Consider the following 22,044-nt stretch of genomic DNA (forward strand, 5'->3'; position numbering starts at 1 on the left):
GTAAGTCGAATATAGACGAATAAAAGGTTATATGTTCTTAAGAACTGCAAGTCTCTTACTATATCGAGAAACAAGCTGTAGTGCAAAACGTTATGCCGGCCAACAAAATAAAAGAATAGTCACTTCTTCTGAATTAAATGTGTAAGTCATGAAAGAAATACAAGAAGAAGGGCCGAGGAACTACTCCTACATGTACGCGGCAATTTAACAATAGCACAATGAGTCTTTGACCCAACCGTGACTAATTCAAAAAACACTGTTGACCATAAAAATTACAAAGCTTACGTGGCGCACAGGCTGAGTAATTAATGAGCTAACTACGTCCTTCAATTGTATGCGGGGCGTGCCAACTCGTCGGCCGAGCTCGGCCGAGGAGTAAAATTTGTTGATGTTGCGTTGAGCGTGTTACTGACTTCTTGATCTTACGACTGTAGCCGAGGAAGGAACACGTATCGGCTTTCGGGTTCTAGAACCTGAAGACAAGGCTGCTAGTTCTACGAAGTTCAATATCAAATTCAGCTCTCAAGGTGCCGAATGTAGTAACCTGGTAACACCTCACTTCGCCGAGAAGGCTAATGAGATGACCTCTGCCAATAAGGATTCGAAAATCCTTCTTGACCGAGACTTGGATAGATAACCAGTCGGCCTTGACGCAGTGCTGTTTATCCAAACTGAAGGTGCTTCGCGGTCGGCTAATTCTACGGCAACAGTGCTGTTTATCCAAATTGAAGATGTGTCGGCGGAAAAAGAAAATAAAAAAATCTCAAGATGTTTGAGAGGTTTTGCACAGGGTAGTTGTATGTTGAATTGGAGGTCCCCGTAATGTTGCACAATGTCTTGTATTTGTAAGGACGAGTACGTGGTTCTATATGTGTTTCTCGTGGAACATCCGTAGCTGGCCACAATTTGAATCTCTCGAAGATAAGCACTTCATACAAATAAAAACTCTTGATAACCATCCCATTTAGCCGTTTAACAGTGACCCATCCTCATTGGCTATTGGATTTGATGGAATCGGACCAATTTGCATGCACATGAAACTCTTTCTATAGCATCTTCCTGAGGAACCATGCAATGTTAGGGCCCATGTTTGCATCCAAGTGCATGCATCGTCAAAATTTAAACACTTTAGCCCATGCCGTGCTTGCCCCTGAAGAATATGCTAATTATTAGCATAAAATTATGTGCTAATAATCATCCCAACTCGGAATATGCCGCACCGTTATCTTTTTGTGATCATCATATATCACCATTAACCAAAAGATAACCTTCACGCATGGTTAACCGACTCCAAGCATACGTCTAAATGCCAAGAATCCCAAATCAAATTGAACTGCATACGCACTTCCAAGTTGGAGATATAATTTGCATCCTATTTATCCCGTATAAGAAAATTTGAAGATAATTCATATTAAAAGATAATTATTATGATAAAAACTATAATATTATCCTTTAACAATAACAAAATTATTTTCCACTTTTCCATCCGACGATTGAGAGCTACGCTCACTCAACGGCCTTGATTACTCGGGCCGATAGTGTAAAATTAGGTCCAAACAAACACAAACTTGCCTTTGATATGGATTAAATCCCATATCCATGACACATACTTATTGACTTGGCTTATATAAAAGAAATTTATTTCAGCACACACTTTTATTGCTTTAGTGACTAGGATAATAAAACCCAAATTATTAACTATACGAAAGAGCACAATAGAAAACAATCGTCTGAGTAGACCCTAGCACTCGGAAGCTCTAAAATTTGGAGATATTTGAGCATTAGCATTAGGGTCAGCAGCAATGTCAATGACAAATCGGTACCTAAAGTCATTCTTTGCAACGCAGTCCAACGCCTCGTTGATTTTGTCCGGCATTGTAAGCTCAATGTCGCATGTAATCTTATGCTTCCCACATAAATCCATCATCTCCTTTATCTCATTTATTCCTCCTATCATGCTCCCCTTCACTGCTCTCTTCCCTGTACTACGTGCACGTCAATCCATCAATTACAACGCCATTGCATGCATATGTTCGTTATTTTCTACAAAAATTAGAAATTAATTCATCGTATATTTTTTAATACTTGCCAAATATAAGAGGAAATGAAGGCAATTCAAATGGCTGGTCCGGTGCACCCACAACCACCACACTTCCATTACTTTGAGCGGTTCTAAGATGGGCCCAAGCGAGTGCTTAGCAGACACCGTGTTCAATATGAAGTCGAGTGCCCTCTTCCCCTTCTGCAGTCGTCGTCATCATCATTGTCATTAACTTTAATTAATCCTGAATTAATTTTTTCTAAAAGTAAAATAGAGAATAACAACACAAATTGGAATAAAACCTGCAATTGTTGAGGATCAGTGCTGACGAGGAAGTCGTCGTCACCCAAATGTTCTTTGGCCTCTTTCTCTTTGGCCGGAGAGGTGCTGATGACAGTTACGTGGTGACCAAAGGCTTTCCCAAACTTCACCGCCACGTGTCCCAGACCCCCGAGCCCAACCACCCCGATCTTCTTCCCCGTTGGTTTGTGTAGGTTGTGGTCTTTCATGGGGGTGAACACCGTCACCCCCGCACACAATAGCGGTGCTGCTGCATCTAACGACAGGTTCTCTGGTATGCGTACAACGTACCTTCATTGCAATACATGTTCACATTACTTAATTGTTAATCACATCACCAACTCTTTTTATCTATGTTAATTTATCAAAGCGTTATGGTTAAACATATTTAATTTGCTCTGCTGAGCTGGCAACGCTAGAGACCAAATAATTAAGCACGCTGAACAAAATAAGGTAAAGGTTTAGGTTTGAGCTATATTTTCTATTATTGCCAATTAGGTTTAGAGATTATTTTAGTATTCAAGATGATTTGCGCAAGTGAAGCTGAAAGACCACATGTGAGTTCTATCACACTTGACTAGTTGACCTGACTCAACTTGGTTCGTAGGGTTTTCCTAATCACATGATCATGTAAATACATAATATGTACATATGATCAATCTACGGAAGATGTTTAACGGGGCTGCTGACTTGTTCTCTCTCAAAAATCGCAGAAGAGTCGAAGCGGTTTAAAAAGAAGATATGGATAAAGTTGGCGTGTATATATATGCACAGATAAAGAGAGAGAGATGTGGTCGACACCCAGTCGGCATTTATAGGCTTATAGCACCACCTGGTTTGTGGCTCTGGTCACAGGCCAGATTCTCCTCACACGTTTTGCTCGCTCTCTACGTGTAAGGCTTTCAAGCTCAATTATAATTAACCTAGAGAGAGAACGTCCCATGTTTTATTAATTCAGATCAGTCTGATCAGATGGAGAAAAGCCAAACCAATTATTATTTGCCAAATTCAAGCAAAACATATAACAATATGAATAATACTAGAGAGGTCAAATTTTTTAAATCAAATTAACAAATCAAATGATATGCTTATAAATAATTAGATTATAATTTAAGTATCAATTAACAAATTTGTTTTTTTTATTGATGAAACATTATTTAATGTGTAAATTTGATTTAAAATTTTAATCTTCCATAACATTTTCCTAACAGTTTGCAGCAGATAACTCGACTGCCAAATTTCATGCTGCTACTGCTCAGTTAGTTTCATTTCTAAATAAATATCTAGCTCCAAGTTCCTCATTTCATGATCATATGTACGCTATATAAATTAAAAAGATAAGATTAATTCTTCTTTTCCTTTATCAACTTCTTTATTTTTCTCTCTTTTATTGAGTTCCTAATTTTATGTACCGTGCTCTAAATTTGCACTAAACATGAATTTGAAGATTTAACTTTTATAATATAGCACTATTAGTGGAAGATGAATTGATTTGGTTCAAAAAATCTCCTGATTGATTGTGTTTATATGTCATTGAGAACAGTCATAATTTATAAAGTTGGTGCAAAACACTATTTTTCTATTTGGTCGGGTTTAAATTTTCGGCAAATTTTTTATCACATAAATGCATCATATCCTCCTATATGTACTTATTCATCTATCTCGCCAATGAATATCGTAAAAACTCGTTATATATAGCACTATGAAGAAGGGAAAAAAACCTTTTGATAAATTATTTAAAATGAAATGATTAATGTAAAAATTGTCGAATGATTGATTAGTTACTATATATTACGTGTTTTATTTGAAGATTTAGAATCGTTGTGCCATAAAAGGAGGTAAGTATCGGTCATAAAAATGTTACTGAGTATCGCAAAAGTGTAGCCATGCAGAAGTGTTCAAACAACAATCTATGATAAGCATGATCAAATGGATTTTTAGCACCACACGTACGTGACTAAATAAAGCAACAGGCATTTGATGGCTCAAAAGATAAACATTAGTTTTGTACTCGAATGGGCCTTTGCAACCAAGAAATTCCTCCCATGGTCCAACTGACTCATCTTCAACGTCCTTCTTGATTAGAGAGGTGGATTATATGCCTTTTCATTTTCATACTCTCCTCATACTTTTTTGTTTGTGTAGTCACGGTTAAGTTATGTCAATATTTTATATTTCTATTACTTTTGTTTTATTATTTTTATTAAAAAATTGATATAAAATATTGACGTAATTTAATCGTGACCACACATCACAGAAAGACATAAAAAGAGCATGAAAATGGAAGGGCAGACAATCCACCTCCCATCATTAGAGACCCCGTCCTTTTTGTCACTCTCGTTATCAGTAGTGTATAACGAGGGGAGTATGCGTCATGCGGCGAGTTATTTTCATTTTCTTTAGAGCTAAAGTATTTTTAAACTAAACATTTTGGTTAAATATTTTCCCGTCTTCTTATTAACGTATTTGTTTTTTTTTTTTTGAGACTCTATTAACGTATTTGTTTGCCGCTTTTGTTTCATACATAAAATAGTGGGGATTGGTAGGTAAAAAGTAGACGAATAAAAGGCTAAATGCTTTTAAAAATTTTAACTGCAAGTCTCTTACTATTTTGTGCAAAACGTTAGACCGGCCAACAAAAGAAAGGATCAGTCACTTGTTCTTAATTAAACGTGTAATTAAAGAAAGAAATACAAGGAGAAGGTTATTTAGTACTACTGTGATATTCTTCTTCACTTGTAAGTGAGAGATCTTAAGTTGATTCTCGTTAAAGTCGAATTCGAACCACATTATTGCTAACTGACTTTTTTTATGAAGCTAAACTTATTTTCTTCCTCTAAGTATAAATAATATCGTTTGTTAAAAAAAATAATAATAATACAAGGAGAAGGTCAGAGGAATTACTCCAACATGTATCCTTCATGAGCTCTAAAGCATTCATCCCGAGTCACATCCACATAAGCGACTAGGCTCTGGAATCCTGCAGCGTATTAAATGCCTAAGAGACACATCATTTGGTAGGCCAAACGACAAGACAGCAATGTACGAGCATCGGACAACGTAGGGTTGAGCTACCCTTGTATATGACAACAATCATGGGCTTGTCACCGGGGCCGGGAATGACCTTGAAAGGCCAGTGCTTCATGTCACCCTGGACAGACGGGTCAGAGAGCAATTTTTTATTTAACAACAGGACAATGAGCCCTTGACCCAACCGTGACTCCGAGAGTTTCTCCATAACTTCTTGAGTCTTGACCCAACTTCTAAAACAAAAAAGACTCAACCAATTGACTAATTCAAGGAACATAAACTTGGCTTTGAATTTAACTCTCATATCCTATACTTCTAAACTTGGTTTATAAAATAAAAAAAAATAAAAAAAAAAAAGTTCCGAACGCTTTATTGACTTGGGATAATAAAACCTAAGAAATAAAGTGATGATTAACTATACGAGGGAGCACAATAGGAAACAATAGTCGGAGTAGACCCCAACACTCAAAAGCTCTAAAGTTTGGAAGGCATTCGAGCATTAGCATCAGCAGCAGCAATGTCAATGACAAATCGGTACCTAACGTCGTTCTTTGCAACACGGTCCAATGCCTCGTTGATTTTGTCCGGCGTTGTAAGTTCAATGTCGCACGTTATGTTGTGTTGCCCACATAAATTCATCATCTCCCTTGTCTCACTAATTCCTCCTATCACACTTCCCTTCACTGCTCTCTTTCCTGTGTTACGTGCACATCAATTCACTAATTACAGCGTCATTGTATGCATATTTTCTACAAAAATTGGAAATTAATAATCGTGTTTTGTTTAGTATGTACCAAATATAAGAGGAAATGAAGGCAATTCAAATGGCTGGTCCGGTGCACCCACAACCACCATAGTTCCATTCACTTTGAGCAGTTCTAAGATGGACCCAAGCGAGTGCTTAGCGGACACTGTATTTAATATGAAGTCGAGTGTCCTCTTCCCTTTCTGCAGTCATCATCATTAACTTTAATTAATCCTTAATTAATTTATTCTAAAAGTTTACATTGAGAAAAACAAAAAACAACACAGATTGAAGTAAAACCTGCAGTTGTTGAGGATCAGTGCTGACGAGGAAGTCGTCGGCACCCAAATGTTCTTTAGCCTCTTTCTCTTTGGCTGGAGAGGTGCTGATGACAGTTACATGGTGACCAAAGGCTTTCCCAAACTTCACTGCTACGTGTCCCAGACCTCCGAGACCAACCACCCCGATCTTCTTCCCCGTTGTTTTGTGGAGCTTGTGGTCTTTCATGGGGGTGAACACCGTCACCCCCGCGCACAAAAGCGGCGCTGTTGCATCTAACGGTAGATTCTCTGGTATGTGTACCACGTACCTTTATTGTAATACGTTTACATTACTGAATTGTTAATGACATCACCAACTCTTTTTATAAATGTTAATTAATCAACAACTTATAGTTAAACAAATTTAATTTGCTCTGCTTAGTTGGCGATGCTAGAGACCAAATTATTAAGCACGCTGAAAAAAATAACGTAAAAGTTTAGGATTTGAGCTATTTTCCATCGGCAATTGCCAATTAGTTTAAGGGTTTATTCTGGTATTTAAGATGGTCTGCGCAAATAAAATCAAAAGGCCACATATGATCATCCAGATAAAATTATTCACATGTTAAAGTCTCTCGTGTCGATGAGTTAAAGAAGTTTTGCATGAACTTATAACGATTCTCTGTTATGCTTTACCTACGCCCCCAAAAACCTTATTGCAAAGTCAGATGCCCAGCTTTTCGATCTACAACTTTTGCAAAAACGACAACCAGGAAGCGCATCAAAGCTCTGACAAAGAGGATCGGGGAGTTTATTTCTATCTAACTTGGTGAAGCACGCCCCAACTTTTGAAGGTAGTAGGTTCGGAAATAGAGATAAAAATAGACAAGATAATTAAACTTTGGTGATTAATATGCCTACCGAGTTTTTAAGAACATCAGTTAGTTACCTGTGATCTGCGACCAACATCTTGGAGTAGCCACCGTAGGTGATACTGCCGTCCCAGAAGATGCCGTTGTATGTAAACTGGAGCTGGTCGCAGTAGTTCTCTTGGGAGGATTTGCAGAACTCACACTCCAAACATGTCGCCGCCAAACACCCAACCCCGACTCTGTCTCCTTCCTTGAACTCCTTCACGTTGCTCCCAACTTTCGTTATCAGCCCTGTAATCTCATGCCTGTATATAGTACCACCATATATACACGGAGTGTCACATTAACATGTCTATTAACGTTGATGTCGCAATAGTTCTCTTGAGAGAGATATGTATTATTAGTTACCCGGGAACTACGGGATACATGGTCATGCCCCAGTCATTCTTAGCAAAGTGGAGATCAGTGTGGCATATCCCACAGTACAAGACCTTTATGGTCACATCGTTGATCCCATTTTCTCTGTATTTGTATAGCGTTTTGAAGATTAGTTGAACAACAATCGAATTAAAGAAGAAAATGAAGGTTATATAATTGTAATTATTATGCATATGTGTATATATGTACCTTCGTTTGAAGACGAAAGGAGTAACCTTGCCGGAGGGATCGTGAGCTGCCCACCCAGAAACTGTCTGTGTGTGATTTGGAGTCGTCTGAGCCATGACTAGCTATTAGAGTCAGATTGGCCTTTGGTCTTGGGATGCAGAAACTCACTCGGCACAACTCAATATATATAACAGTCCCACGCGACCCATGATCATGAGTCGCATGACTCTGGTAAATAATTCATCATTTGTGAATAACACAAAGTTCTAGGAAATGACACGCGCAGGTGCTATATCATTTCCTACTACGAGTTGACTTGACTCAACGGCTTCCCACTCTCTAAAAAGATTGACTATTAATATGCGGTTGGTGACAACAATATCATATGGTGCGAGCAACCTTACTTTTTTTTTATTGGTCCGGAGCAAACCTAACTTTTCAATGTGAATTGAGCTTATTTTTCACAACCATGACGTGTTTTGTTTTTTATATCATCGAAGATGCTTGTGTTTTATTTATTTATTTAGCATTCGTGTTTTTATTTAAAAAATGTAATTTTTGTTTAATTTTGTATGTGTTATGAAACTAACTATGTCAGAGAGAGTCGGGGCATGATTGGCTAGAAAAGAGAGAAAATGAGAAGGGCCTGAGAAGTTCTTCTTATGCTTTATGTCTTTATTTATACTAATCATGATGAATTTTACTTGTCCTACAAATAATACAAATCATCAAGGAAATGATCTTCTAAATCCTGTAAAATACTTTATACTTATACAATCACATTTATTTCAGTATTTACAACAGGATAGAACTTTTTGTATTATTAATCTCTTGCAGCAGGCTTGGAGATCCCTGGAAGACACGAGTCCAAACGCCATGTTGAATGCGCGCTCTGACACTACACCACGCAGTTGCTATCTGGGCAGGTGAATCTTCGTCAGGATATTAAATTGAATATTGAAAAGTTTAGTGAGCTAGATTGTAAAATTATATATCAAAGCCCGTAACATTTGGTGGAATTTAGTATGTTAAAGCCCACATTTACAAAAGTTTTGATGTCAAATAAGCCCAATAAATCCCAGATCAATGTTTCTTTATTTCTTTTTTCATTTATATTTTTTGTTTTTTTCTTGTCTGTGTATTTGTCGTTATTGACAAGCTGGACAGATTATAAATTTGAAAGAGAAACCAACTCCAATAATATAAATATTAATCAACATGATTAGACAGAAATTAAAATAAATTGCAATATTAGGGAACAAACCATTTATCCTTTTACCAAAAGGTATTGATGGTTTTTCTTTTTGAAATTTTTTTTTATTTCTATAAAAAACCAAGAAGAAGAAAAAGTGGTCTCCCAAATTTATGCAGGTTAAGTATGAGTGTAAATACAGAATTCATAGCTAATATATTTTCTTACGTCATTAATGTAAATATATTGCTGTATAATTTTTTTTTTAAAGATTTTTCATAACCTAACCTAAAAAGAGAATAACTCACCACCTAACCTAAAAAATATAGCTTACAAAAAAAAAAAAAAAAAAAATGGATTTCCTCATCTTAAAAGGTTTAGGAGAAGTTGGCACAATCCAAATCAAATACCTCCGCCAATACTAAAATCACACAGCCGAGGTTAAAACAGTAATTGTGGACTCAGATAGAAGGACGGATATAAAACGTAATAGAATAAACCGAGAGTAGGTTTTCAGTAATTGCGAGTGGTATCATAAGAAAACCTGTTAGATTTAGCTTTGTAGGCACCAGTTTCCTTCGAGTTCTGAGAGAGAGAGAGAAAGCAGAGAGGAGAGAGAGAGAGAGAGGGAGGAGCACGGCGGAGAGTCACGCCGTTGGTTCTGAGTGTCGACGGTTGCTTGTGCTTTGCACGTGCAAGATCCGTTTTAGTCTATCGAAATCCTGCATTCCGAAATTTCTAATTTCTTGAACCCAAAAACAATTCCTAAATCCTCTCTTTTGAGTCATTGCCAATCATCTTTTGTGAACTGATTAATTAATCAATTGTTTTTGTTTTGTTGTCTATTAATTTATTGATTCCTTGTAAACTGATTAGTTTATATCCGTGCTTATAAATTGATCAGAGTTTTGTTTTTACTGCTGCAAACCCTAATTTGGAATGGCCATGGCTGCCGATTCTTCTGTCAGTCACAACTCTCCGCGTGGCCCTGAATTTTCCACCGATGGTGGCGGCGGCGTTGTCGATAAGAGAAGTAGTTTACCCTCTCCATGGGCGAAAGTTGTCCGAGGAGGTGAACTAGAGGCCGTCCAATCTCCGCCGTCCTTATCCTCATCGTTGTCCTCATTGGGCAACTTGGCAGTGGAGCAAACCCCTTTTTCAGATTGGTCCCAATCCTCCAAAGCTGCTCGTTCTTCGCCGCCTCCGCATACGCCGGATGGTTTTTCAGCTGCTGACAGCCCCAATGGCCATAACAGCAATGCCGGTCGGCCAAAGAAGCCGGCTTGGACCAAGCCCTCCAACAGCGTAGTTGAGGTTAGTCCTGTAACAGTAATGGATGCTTCTTCTTGGCCTGCTTTATCCGAGTCGGCTAGGGCTTCACCTAAATTACCAGCTGATCCCTCTCCAAAGACTGTCTCCGAAACAATTGTCAACCAAGAATCAGTCCCTGTTTCCCAGGTTTGTTCACTATCACCTTCGTTTTTCCTTTTTTTTTATTTGTTTTGCTGCAGAAAAATATTAAGAAAAGGGAAAGAATGAATTGTTTAAAATTTGGGTAACCATTAATCTACTTACCTAATTAATCCAAACAGTTGTGCGGATTTTTGTTTCGTCAGGTGCCAAAATTGACGAAATAACTTTAGATTCAGAAAGCTACTAACACATTATCCTGCATTTTCTCTCAAACCAGTGTAAAAGTTATCATATTTTCCTGAGTGGGAGATTATTCTAACTTTTTAAGAACTGATAGTCATTCTCTATGCACGGTTGATCTTGTGTGTGGTTGATAGGGACCTGTTATAGCACATTCACCCAACTCCAAAAGACATCCTGCTAATAGTGCAAATCAGAATTCCACATCTAATCATGCACCAGCTCGGCAAAGATCAATTAAGCGTGGTGGCAGTGGCAACAATGGGGGTGGGCATGCACATAGTGGTTTCGGACACCCTGTCACCCCGCCACCACCACCACCATTCCCTGTTTTCCCTATTCTTCCTAATGGGTATGGCAATCTGGTACCAGCAATACCAGATCCTTCTCCACGAGATCCTTCATTCCGGGGCAGCAATTGGGATGCTAGACCAGTTGGTGGCTTTGTGCCGCAACCACACCCAGTGAATGACCATCGGAATTCTCGTAGGGGAAATTTTGGACCGCGCCCACGTGGAGATGGTCACTACCACAATAATCACGGAGGCAAACGTGACCAGGATCGTGGAAACTATATGCATCCCAGGGATGTTCACATGCATCAGCATAGAGCCCCTCCAATGGGCCTTGTAAGGCCATTACCACCAAATAATGCTGCATTCCCGCCCCAGCCTGCAAGACCCTATGCAAACCCCATGGGTTTTCCTGGTGAGTATACTATTTTAATACAGTTATTTTTTATTTTTTATTTTTTATATGTTTGGAAGTATAACTTATGTCTCTGTTCTTTCCAGAGTTTGTGTATATCCCTACATTGCCTTTGGAGCCCATTCGAGGCATGCCACCATTCATTTCTCCACCACCACATCCTGCAATGTTTTATCCTGTTGCAGAATCTCCTCTACCTTCATTGATAATCAACCAAATAGATTATTACTTCAGGTACATTAATTCCCATGCTTCATTGATTCACAATTTGTTAGCTGTATGAACTAATTCCTCAGTATCTTGAGAATTAACTTCCCAAGTTGTTTTCTTTGTTACTACAGTGATGCTAATTTAATAAAAGATGACTTTCTACGGTCCAACATGGATGCTCAGGGTTGGATTCCTATATCTCTAATAGCAAGCTTTCCTCGGGTATGTTATATATGTTGTTATTTATGTTTTTTATTTTTGGTAACTTGGGTATGTTATTTATGATTGATTAAGCACATTTTACTCTCTTTGGGACATATATTATCGCTATAGTTCTCTATGTATAACATGATGAAACATCTAAATTTTCAAAAGACGTTTTAGTCTATAAAGTTAAAAACTGACTTCTCATTGAGCGACAATGATTAATCGTTTGTAATATGTTCATGATATGTTACACATGATTTCGGAATAAAACCTTCACCAAGTTAGGTATTATAACAAACATTACACAAGTTGCATAACATTTATAGTTCTCTCTTAAGGTGCTTGAATGGCAAAATGTTTTTCCTTGATCTAAAATCTCAACCTTTAGCTTTTCTGTTCATTGCCTTCCATCTTGTGAAGTTTACATTCAGATGATTCTCTGCCTGAATCCATGCCATTATAAATTTGTATGACAGGAATAAATTAGGATTATTTGTTTTCATGGTATTTTTGTTCCCGTGAAGATTTGATATTTGCTAGGAAATGATTTTATTGAATGGAGAAAATCCTGTAGGCAGAGAACACGGTGATTGGTACTTTCTAAATGAATGGGGAATATGTAGAAACAAAAAATAACTGAAAACACAGAGAAAATTAAAGCCTATGCGACTTTTAGTTTGAAACCCCCAGGAGCATACGTATCTCCATTGAGCTTATTTATTCGATGCTAATGCTTTCCTTGTCATCTTTGGCTACTTCAGTGAACTTTTGTTTCTTAAAAAAAATTATCCTTGTCCCTTTTAAGTATCATTCATCCTGACTTGATGTTTTATTATTGTAGGTCAAGAGTTTGACAACCAATATCCAATTAATACTCGATTCCTTAAGAGCTTCCAGTATTGTTGAAGTACAGGTGAATTCCTTTTATATTTGCTGTTTTATTAAACATGCATTGCATTTTTAAAAACATGTCCCACTGAAGAAAACTGATATATGTTTAGATTGTGAAATGAGTTATCTTCTGCCTTGTTGCTAAAAGGAAAAGATGACCTTTTGGCTCATTATAATGCCGACCAAATGAAACGACTTACATTAGGAACCAGTATTTTTTTTTGTAAGGAAACTATGACAATTGTGCTGCCAGTTTGTTGTTTTGGTCTAACACTTATGATTGTGGCAGGATGATAAGGTGAGGAGGCGTAATGAATGGACCAAATGGATATCAACTGCTGGTCAGCTTCCAGCTGAGTCAGGTTCACCATCCACACTATCCTCCAGTGTATTAAGTGATAACACACTTGCAAATTCTTTTGGAAAGATGACTGTGGAAGGACCTAGCCAAAATAGTATGGCATGTAAGCCAGATCCAAACTCTGTGGCTATTCCAGAGAGTTGTTCAACCGAGTCAACTAGCCAATCACAACTTCCTAATGGGGATGTTACTCAAACCGATCATTGAAGTCGAAGTAGATGTTTATCACTAAAAGGATTCAAGCAAAATCACGGAGACAAAGTGCACTTGCAATTTTGAAGGGTTTGCTAAGGTAATGGGGGAAGGGAGGTAGCTGTATAGCCTGTACCGAGGGCATGCAAATTCTTTTCTTTATAAATCTGTTACTTTGCTTAGTTTTGGTATGTTTTTGAGGCTAGTACAGGAAACAAATAAGAAAATAATGATAAATTATTCTTCGATTGAGAAGAAGAAAGAGAAGAAGATGAAGAGAATCGAGCAAAGGAGAATCTGGAGGTCATTGGTTTGTATAGTTTGGATTTGGTGTGAATGTTTGTGGGTTTATTTTTTAGCACGTCAAGAAAAGAGCTTAGTTTGAGATGTTCTGTTTCTCGCTAAGAGCTTAGTTTGAGCTGCAGTGCACTCTGTGTTTGTTTTCCACCAAAGGATGGTTAGACCTTTTGCTTGAATTTTCACAATTTTGTACTCCACTTTATGTAACTTTTGCCCATCTTTATTTCTTTTCTTCTCCTTTTCAGTTTATTTCTTGTCAGATAAGTATGTTTCTGATTCTATCATATATGCACTTAAGTATTCATAATCATATATGTTTGTTTCAGGTTCCTTTTTCAAGATTTCTCAAATCATAAATGTTAGAGATACAAATGTTGGGTAAAGAAAATTGATTTTTTCCTAGAGAGCAATTTTCATGGAAGTTTCATCGTCATATGACATCCTAATCGAATAATGCGATGTCACATAAAGAGAAACTTGCACATGACATTGCATTTTAGGACCGTGAAACCACAGTAGTGGTGAAACTCTTCCATTTAAGTCCTTCCTCAGTTCCTGGTTAGGGATCCATGTCGCGTTGTCATTACTGGTTAAACTTTTGGGATCCTTTTCCTTTTTAATTTTTTCAACACACCATGAACTTGAAGGCTGAAGCTTTCTAACACATCTGGATCCAATTGCATTCAAAATCTATGCATGTGTATATCATGGTTTGCAATTGTGCATAAACATTTGGTACCTGACTGGCACCAACATTACTATCTCGATTCGACGAGCGTTGTATGTTATTTAAAGACTGAAAACCCTCCTCAGTCCTCAACTCAAAATAAGCAGATGAATGGAAAATTAACGAAATATCGATGTCATATATCAATAGCATATCGATACTAGAAAAAGATTATTTAAGTCACAAGTATTTTCGTCAAGGAGGGGTAGTGATAATTAGATTTTAAAAGGAGGACTGTTTTGGATTGTAATTCAAGCCAATTTCCATAGAAAAAGTACGTGATGATTCTTTTTGGAGTCACGACAACAACTTCCATGTATAAAAGTTCTCCCCACGAAAGAAAAGTGGGCCGACATGCCATTGAAGTTAGCCGTCAAATAGAACACATTGAGAGAGAGAGAGAGAGAGAGAGAGAGAGAGAGAGAGAGAGAGCTTTGTTGAAGTATTCTACCTTCCTCCTCTGCATATAAAGATATCCTTCCACTGCCCTAAATTTTCCGGCTTCATCCATCGTCACCCCACGAGTGATTCTATAAAACATGATTTCCACAACCACAAGTAGCTGTAGCACAAAGTCCATGGAAGATGTTTGGAAAGACATCAGCCTGGCGTCTCTTTCTCGAAACGCCAGCGACAACACCAGCACCTCCACTCACCACCCCACTGCCGCTGCTTTTCGGGGCATCATGTTGCAAGATTTCTTGGCTTCTACTAGTACTACTTCCTCCAACATCGACCCACCACCACCCGCTGCCGCTACTACTGTTCTGCGCTTGAATTGTGGGACTCGATCTGATCTTAAACAGCATTTACTTGAAACCACTAGTACTACTATCACTGGTCCTCCTCTATTGAAACCAAATTCAATTACTCGTCCTACTAGTACTAGTGTTACTACTACTACTAGGCCTAATTCTTTGAATAATCCCTCTTCAGTCTTCCCTTCTTGCTGCAAGAAAAGGGCTCTAGATGATCATGATCAAAATCGTGAGGATCATCACAACTCCACTAATGGCGGCCGCCATAAGCGCATGATGAAGAATCGAGAGTCCGCTGCTCGCTCCAGAGCCCGAAAGCAGGAACCTTTCTGTCCATCTATTTCATTACTGATCGTGTGCTCTTACACTACTACTTTTGTGTTGTTTGGTTCGTGAATATGTAGCATACTTTTGGAATTTGGATGCAGGCTTATATAAATGAGTTGGAGATTGAAATTGCACAGCTGCGGGAGGAGAATGCCAGGCTCAAGAGACAGCTGCAAGCAAAGACGATGATCAATTCAGTATGTTTTTGCTTTCCTTTTAGCGTAGATTATCACTCGTATATATAAAAAATAAATAAATAAACAGACTGACTGGTTTTTCTGTGATTGCAGTCCTACTTGGCTGCCCCTACCCTTGCTCAGCAGCTGCTTCCAAAAAGGCAATCCCTGTTCAGAACTTCAACAGCTCCATTTTGATCAGTTAAGGCAGCCTCAAACTGCATGAGACAACCATCCCTTCCCTCCTATATGTAAAATGTTATACTTTTCTTCTCTTTCATTCGCCTCCACCTTAACCTTATGCATATCGGAAGAAATTAAAATAGTGCTATTGAAAATGCGAATCCAATGTCGGAAGTTAAGACTTTGCATGTAAGTTGGACTACTACTTCATATTACTAATTGATTTTACAGTGACACCTTAACTTCCTAGACGTCTCAATAAGCTCAACTTCTCATATGTTAGTATTTTCTTTATCGCCTTGTGTTTGTAGCATTATTCTTGTGCGATCGAGGGAGAGGGAGGAGTGGGTGGGGAACAGGTAAAATGCATGCTTCCAAACGAAAGCCATTTGCCAAACATTGGTTAATCTATAAAAAGGATGGTCGCCCTTTAACGTTAATACTAGATGGGACATGTTTGGCTAATAATTAATGTCATCGTATTTCCTAACCTTATCTCTCTCTCTCTCTCTCTCTCTCTCTCTCTCTCTCTCTCTCTCTCTCTCAAACTTATTCTGTCTTCAACTGAAATCTTTTTCTAGTTTCTATGGCAACTTTTGGAGTTTTGCTCGGTATTGTTATGTTTGTCCTGCAAAATCCATGCATCGCACTAAATCAATGGTTTTACAGGTTACATTAAAACACTTAAAACGGTACATAGAATTTCATATTTATACAAATCATATGATGTAAATAACGGTAAATTTTTGAAATGGTGTTACACAACTCAATATTGAGTCGTATAACAATATTTTTGAGCGTTCATATACTATAAAACACCCCACATTTGCTACAGTATGAAATGTCTATGTACTATGTGTTATTAAATAGATCAAGGGACATAGCTTGTAGCTAGCTAGTACATTTGTTACATTATTATCATTCTTTTACAATGCATGCTTAATCAAATTACGTCATAGTTAGGTATCAAATTAATCATAAATATATATTGTTATTGTCATTCATGACCATGAGAATTGAAAAACCTCTTTGTGAAGACAAATATAACTAACCAAAGACTCGTTGTTCGCTCGTTATATTAGTTTACTTGTGATGTAAATTAATATATCGTAATATAAAATAACGTAAATATAGTTCGCTTATCCATTATCATCTCAAGAAATTTGTTAATATAATAAAATCACCAAGTTGGTCCAATTATAAAACAATTTTTGTTTGCTTCATTGACAGTTCACACTCACACTTGAGTAACATGTAATTATAATATTCTCTGTAATCATCTCTCTGGACTGAAGGGTTGTGGGAATACAATTTTTAAGTTTGATGTGGTTGAGGGATCAGGGCGATGCAGGTCAATTTGGTGAAATGCTTTTGCAAATTGCAATTACTTAATTATTGATGAAGAGATAAGCATACCACTCTTGCCAAATTGCAATTAATTAATTATAAAAGGCAATATCCCTAATTATAAAAGCACAGAGAACGGTATGGACTCTGGTGGTTTGATTTTTCACTTTTTGAAAAAATTATGGATAAGGGTGGAAGAAATGATGTGTTTTACTTTTAATTTTTAAAGTATGTTAATAAAAAATTAAATTCACCTCTTATATTTTGAGCTGAACAATAAGTATCAGGTAGCCGTATTCCGACACACTGAGAATTGCTTCCATTTACTACGTGCATACAAAAACCAAACGGTGATTCGCTGCCTGGGTCGATGTCAGAGTTCATGTACGGCAATCGTGACCTGTGGGGATTGCATCATCACAAAGTCCATGGACCAGGCCCATTTGGATTAGATGGATCGCTTTTCAGCGCCCAATGAGGGTTTTGGACTCTATAGTTTTCAATTTGGGCCGACTCCCTACGCAAAGTAGTGGCCCGCCCAGTTGCGGTAGACGAGCCCTTTTTCGTTAACCTGAAATAAAGAAAAAATTACCCATATACTCAATTGTCATAAAAATTCAGAACCCCAAAAAAGTCAGTTCAATGTTCACCCAAAAACAAAAAAAAAAACAGTTAGTTCAAAATTTCTGCCTCTATTTTATGTGTGATTTCTATGATTGATTTACACATATTAAATTTGTTTCATGTTCTGCTACACGAAAGAAACGGTGGGCTTCCATGGTGAAGCCAAGCCAACCCAAACTCGCTAAAACCTACCCGTAATGTAAGCAATATTAAACTAAATGGCATAATTCATCTCTTTCATTTTTCTCTTAAGTATTGAGTTTGACGTGGTTTTTTCCAAATGCGATGTTATCAAAGGCTTACATGTGAAAATGCTGTTCTGTAAGTTGTGCTCTACTACGCTAAAATTTCTAGTCTCCTTGGTTTATGAATTTCTCTTTGTTATACGTGTTTATAAATACAATTACTGTATTTGTATTTAATGTGCATACATGGAAGACCCAATTTTCTTAGAAAATTAGAAGAGAAAATCATTATAAATTTGGATCGCAACAGTAAGTTTGTGGCAGCTGCAAGTTCCGGACAAAGTTACTAATCACATTCTTTCCTTTCTTGCTATAAGTTATAACAGACCTCACTCGTTTCGGCTGTGTGTCCAAAGGCTAAACCTAATTGGGTTTATTAATGGGAGTTTAAACAAAACACTCCGGTACTGTTCACTTTTAACGAAAAACTACATTTATACATTTTTCTGGTACTATTTACTATACCTTTAAAAATAGTTTTTCATTAAAAATAAAGTTTTTTCGGACTTTTCGTTAGTTTTCCTTTTATTAATTGGATTGGATAAATTAAAATTTTATTGGCATTATCTTCTATTTGAAATTTACAGTCGAATTAATTTGGTTTTTGATTGTTGCCCTTCCTGCAGTGTTGTAGGTAATTTAGTTTGCAAAGTATATCCTTGAGCATGCTTGCTTTTAAGGAGACCGCACGCAAACGAGGAACTGTTAGAAAGTGAATAGAATGAAGTTTTTGTCAGATGTAGGATCATCGAGGTTGTTTTCCATTAAAATTACTTTAATGGAATTCTTGCTAAAATTTAAGCAAGTTAATTGCGCACTATTATGGGAAAACTAACCCTTATGGAGGGATTCCATCCACTAATGCAAAATTTAGGGCTAACTAATGTGGCTCATCACTATTTAGCTATTGCGTTTGCTTTTCTGATTGTTGGTCAAATGTATAGAACTAATTTGGAGATTAGGCACAACATAAAAAAATATTTTAGAAACACATATTCCTCAGGAGCCATTGGGGGTGCGGAGAGAAGAAGGTAAGTTGATGATGAATTGTGCGTGTATACAAGAACGAAAGCGATTTCCATTAAAATTGATACCACAAAGGCGTTGGAGTTGAGCACAAAGTGCCGCACTGATACGCAACTTCGTATCTTGGCTGCTGTAAAATCCTTAATAATACCACTCGAAGTGGAACACTTAACGCCATTTTGCCTTATCTTTGGGCCTTTGGCTTCATAATTATGCACTTATGCTGGAAGTGGTTTCATTAGAAACACTTGAACGTACTTCATGATTAAGCATCTATCCAAGTGCTTCTTCAATAAACACTTTTATAAGATTATAACTCAGAAATACATTTTCATTTTTAAAAGAAAATTTTAAACATGCCTCTCTTTTTGGAAACATTTTATTATTATAATTATTATTATTTGTTGATGCACAAAATTGGCGAGGACTTTGGTACAACAGAAAGTGTCAAGTTTGTGACATTCGCTAGATTGCTCTGGTCATTAGTGTGGATAAGTATGTAAATGAATAGAGATAGGGAAGCAAACAACACAAGATGTACGTGGTTCATCCAGATTGGCTACGTCTACGGAGTAGAGGAGTTCTCATTAGTTGTGAAGGGTTTACACAAATACAAAGGTTCAAGCTCTCTTTTAGTGAGTTCTAGTGAATAGTTTAGTACAAATGACATTAGGGATTATTGTGGGAGAATGATCCCTTTTTATAGAAGAGAGTTTCTAACTTTGTTATGACATTGACACGTGTCGTGTTGTGATTGGTCTCTGATATCGACACGTGTTGTGCTGTGATTGGCCTCTGATACCGACACGCGTTGCGTTGTGATTGGCCTTCTGGTTGAAAGAAAAGTCTTGTGGGTCCTTGACGGTATACTGTTGACCGGTACTCAGTAGTTTCGGGATTGATCAAGTATTGTACAAACATTATTATTATTATTATTATTATTAGCATGTAATTCTTAATCTAAGAAGAGTACAAATTTTGAGGTTCATGGAGTTAAAAAATAAAGAAGAAAATAAAAGAAAGAATAGCTAGAACGATGGGAGTTCTACTAGTATAACTAGAGAAATAAGAAAAAAATGGAAAATTGGAAATAGTAGTGGGAGTACGTAGTGGAGCACTATTGAGTATATGAAGCATTGAGTATGTGACAAGTTTTGATGAGATCGAGAGTAATCACTGGTAAGCTTTGAGGAAGGCTGCAGCTATTCTGTAAATATAACTCATAAAGGTGGGAATGGGGTTTCTCTAAATAACCAGTAATCATTTCGATTTCAGATTGATGTCAATACTCAAACATGTAAATATAGCATAAAGTATAGACCACAACCACTATACATGCTTATCTCGCACGCAGCACAAACGTGCATTCAAACCACCTTCCTAATTTTGTTTGTATTTTCAATTTTGAGAGAGAAGGATTTATATGCATCCTATCAATATTACTTTGACGTTTTAGGTCAGTAGTATAATATAATGTATAAGTTCATTTTCACATGATATTCTGTTATTTATTTTGGGATATTTTAAGTCATTGTTGAAGTTTTAGAGATAGTCTAGTATGTTACTACTAATCACACCGATATTATCTCAACTTAATCACTTACATAGCTCGACATTACAAAAAGCATCAGTATAGTTGGCAGTAAAACCATCCAATTTAAAGGGGATTTAATCGTAAGGTTTGTAACGGGGGCATTTGCTTCAACCTTCTTGCTTGTATAGTCAAAGTAATCACGGATTAAAGGGGGTATAGTTAATTAGGCTGTCAACCAATGACTCGAAAGGCACATGGAAAGAGTCCATGGTTAAATAGAGCACTCAAATCAGTTCAAAACGCACTTTTCCATTTAAGAATACTTTAGCCTTGCACCCCACAAAATATCATTACAAAAGTGTGACCGTGTTTGAGTCAGCGCACAGATTCTAGGATTAAGCAAGTCCACTGATAAATCTGATACAAATATTCGACCAAAAAAAGATAATATATGCCAAATTTCTTCAATCCTACTATGCAAGAAATTAGCCTTACCATTCAACGGGCATGTGCATATATAATTGGATCATTGTTCAGTTGAGTTGTTTACACATAACCTGTTACCAAAATTTATGCTTAGATTGCTAACAACAGTCGAATGGCAACGGCGTGCTCTGTAAACTATTCTAATTAAATTAGATATTTATTATAATGCATGAAATAATACACTACATAACTTGTATTATCGGTTTCTATAAAATTTCTCAAATTAGGGTTACAAATACTACTACCAATACCATCACCACTGTACCGGCCTCCACCACCCAGATATCCAATTAATCCAATATAGATGAACGATATGGCAAATAATGGAAATCAGATTATAAAATTAAGCAAGATAAGAGCGCAATAATTTGATTAATATGGGTGGGTTTAGAGTCTAGGTTCTAGAGATATATCCTACTAATCCCACTATTAACTTGAATCTTTCCTCTTCACCACTAAAGTACGTAATCCTCCTCCTGTCACCTGTTATCTTCTATGTATGTATGTGTGTGTGTGTGTGTGACACCAGTGAATTAGCTACCCAGGTACAAAAACAATCTCTTAGCTAGCTAGGTTAGCAGTGCGAAGTGCAAGAACAAGAGAGAGATCAAAATGCGCATGAAAAGCATCTCCGTTTTCACGTCTTTCTGTACTTTTCTCGTGCTACTACCAATACCATCACCACTGTACCGGCCTCCACCACCCAGATATCCAATTAATCCAATATAGATGAACGATATGGCAATTAATGGAAATCAGATTATAAAATTAAGCAAGATAAGAGCGCAATAATTTGATTAATATGGGTGGGTTTAGAGTCTAGGTTCTAGAGATATATCCTACTAATCCCACTATTAACTTGAATCTTTCCTCTTCACCACTAAAGTACGTAATCCTCCTCCTGTCACCTGTTATCTTCTATGTATGTATGTGTGTGTGTGTGTGTGACACCAGTGAATTAGCTACCCAGGTACAAAAACAATCTCTTAGCTAGCTAGGTTAGCAGTGCGAAGTGCAAGAACAAGAGAGAGATCAAAATGCGC

General features: G+C 37.2%; 3 protein-coding genes and 1 pseudogene across 3 annotated transcripts; 2 read left to right on the plus strand and 2 right to left on the minus strand.

Annotated features, from left to right (window-relative positions):
- Nucleotides 1-1,741: 1,741 nt before the first annotated feature.
- LOC137742772 (probable cinnamyl alcohol dehydrogenase 6) lies at nucleotides 1,742-5,579 on the minus strand (annotated as a pseudogene).
- On the minus strand, nucleotides 5,049-8,054 carry LOC137708039 (probable cinnamyl alcohol dehydrogenase 6). Its single transcript, XM_068447013.1, has 6 exons — nucleotides 7,876-8,054; nucleotides 7,657-7,770; nucleotides 7,326-7,553; nucleotides 6,417-6,705; nucleotides 6,166-6,319; nucleotides 5,049-6,066 (listed from the first exon to the last, which is right to left on the minus strand). Exons 1-6 carry the CDS (start codon nucleotides 7,968-7,970, stop codon nucleotides 5,846-5,848), a joined length of 1,101 nt encoding a protein of 366 aa, XP_068303114.1. The 5' UTR covers nucleotides 7,971-8,054; the 3' UTR covers nucleotides 5,049-5,845.
- Nucleotides 8,055-9,550: 1,496 nt separating this feature from the next.
- LOC137714403 (la-related protein 1C-like) lies at nucleotides 9,551-13,810 on the plus strand. The gene is made up of 6 exons (XM_068453631.1): nucleotides 9,551-10,504; nucleotides 10,837-11,407; nucleotides 11,494-11,641; nucleotides 11,749-11,839; nucleotides 12,666-12,737; nucleotides 13,005-13,810. Exons 1-6 carry the CDS (start codon nucleotides 9,986-9,988, stop codon nucleotides 13,281-13,283), a joined length of 1,680 nt encoding a protein of 559 aa, XP_068309732.1. The 5' UTR covers nucleotides 9,551-9,985; the 3' UTR covers nucleotides 13,284-13,810.
- Nucleotides 13,811-14,703: 893 nt separating this feature from the next.
- LOC137714412 (bZIP transcription factor 27-like) lies at nucleotides 14,704-15,969 on the plus strand. The gene is made up of 3 exons (XM_068453640.1): nucleotides 14,704-15,370; nucleotides 15,478-15,577; nucleotides 15,671-15,969. The coding sequence occupies exons 1-3, from the start codon at nucleotides 14,835-14,837 to the stop codon at nucleotides 15,752-15,754; spliced, it is 720 nt and encodes a 239-aa protein (XP_068309741.1). The 5' UTR covers nucleotides 14,704-14,834; the 3' UTR covers nucleotides 15,755-15,969.
- Nucleotides 15,970-22,044: the final 6,075 nt, after the last annotated feature.

This window comes from Pyrus communis, chromosome 1 (genome assembly GCF_963583255.1).
Source record: "Pyrus communis chromosome 1, drPyrComm1.1, whole genome shotgun sequence".
In the NCBI taxonomy this organism is placed as follows: domain Eukaryota; kingdom Viridiplantae; phylum Streptophyta; class Magnoliopsida; order Rosales; family Rosaceae; genus Pyrus; species Pyrus communis.

Bases quoted from the DNA above. Each gene is read 5' to 3' on its own strand.
- LOC137714403 (XM_068453631.1), top strand. From the start codon at position 9,986: ATGGCCATGGCTGCCGATTCTTCTGTCAGTCACAACTCTCCGCGTGGC. The intron at 11,642-11,748 runs GTACATTAATTC...TTGTTACTACAG, and splicing joins CAAATAGATTATTACTTCAG to TGATGCTAATTTAATAAAAG. The intron at 11,840-12,665 runs GTATGTTATATA...TTATTATTGTAG, and splicing joins TAATAGCAAGCTTTCCTCGG to GTCAAGAGTTTGACAACCAA.
- LOC137708039 (XM_068447013.1), bottom strand. From the start codon at position 7,970: ATGGCTCAGACGACTCCAAATCACACACAGACAGTTTCTGGGTGGGCA. The intron at 6,320-6,416 runs GTTTTACTTCAA...TGATGACTGCAG, and splicing joins CTGATCCTCAACAACTGCAG to AAAGGGAAGAGGACACTCGA. The intron at 6,067-6,165 runs GTACATACTAAA...CACGTAACACAG, and splicing joins TTCATTTCCTCTTATATTTG to GAAAGAGAGCAGTGAAGGGA.
- LOC137714412 (XM_068453640.1), top strand. From the start codon at position 14,835: ATGATTTCCACAACCACAAGTAGCTGTAGCACAAAGTCCATGGAAGAT. The intron at 15,371-15,477 runs GCAGGAACCTTT...TGGAATTTGGAT, and splicing joins GCTCGCTCCAGAGCCCGAAA to GCAGGCTTATATAAATGAGT. The intron at 15,578-15,670 runs GTATGTTTTTGC...CTGTGATTGCAG, and splicing joins CAAAGACGATGATCAATTCA to TCCTACTTGGCTGCCCCTAC.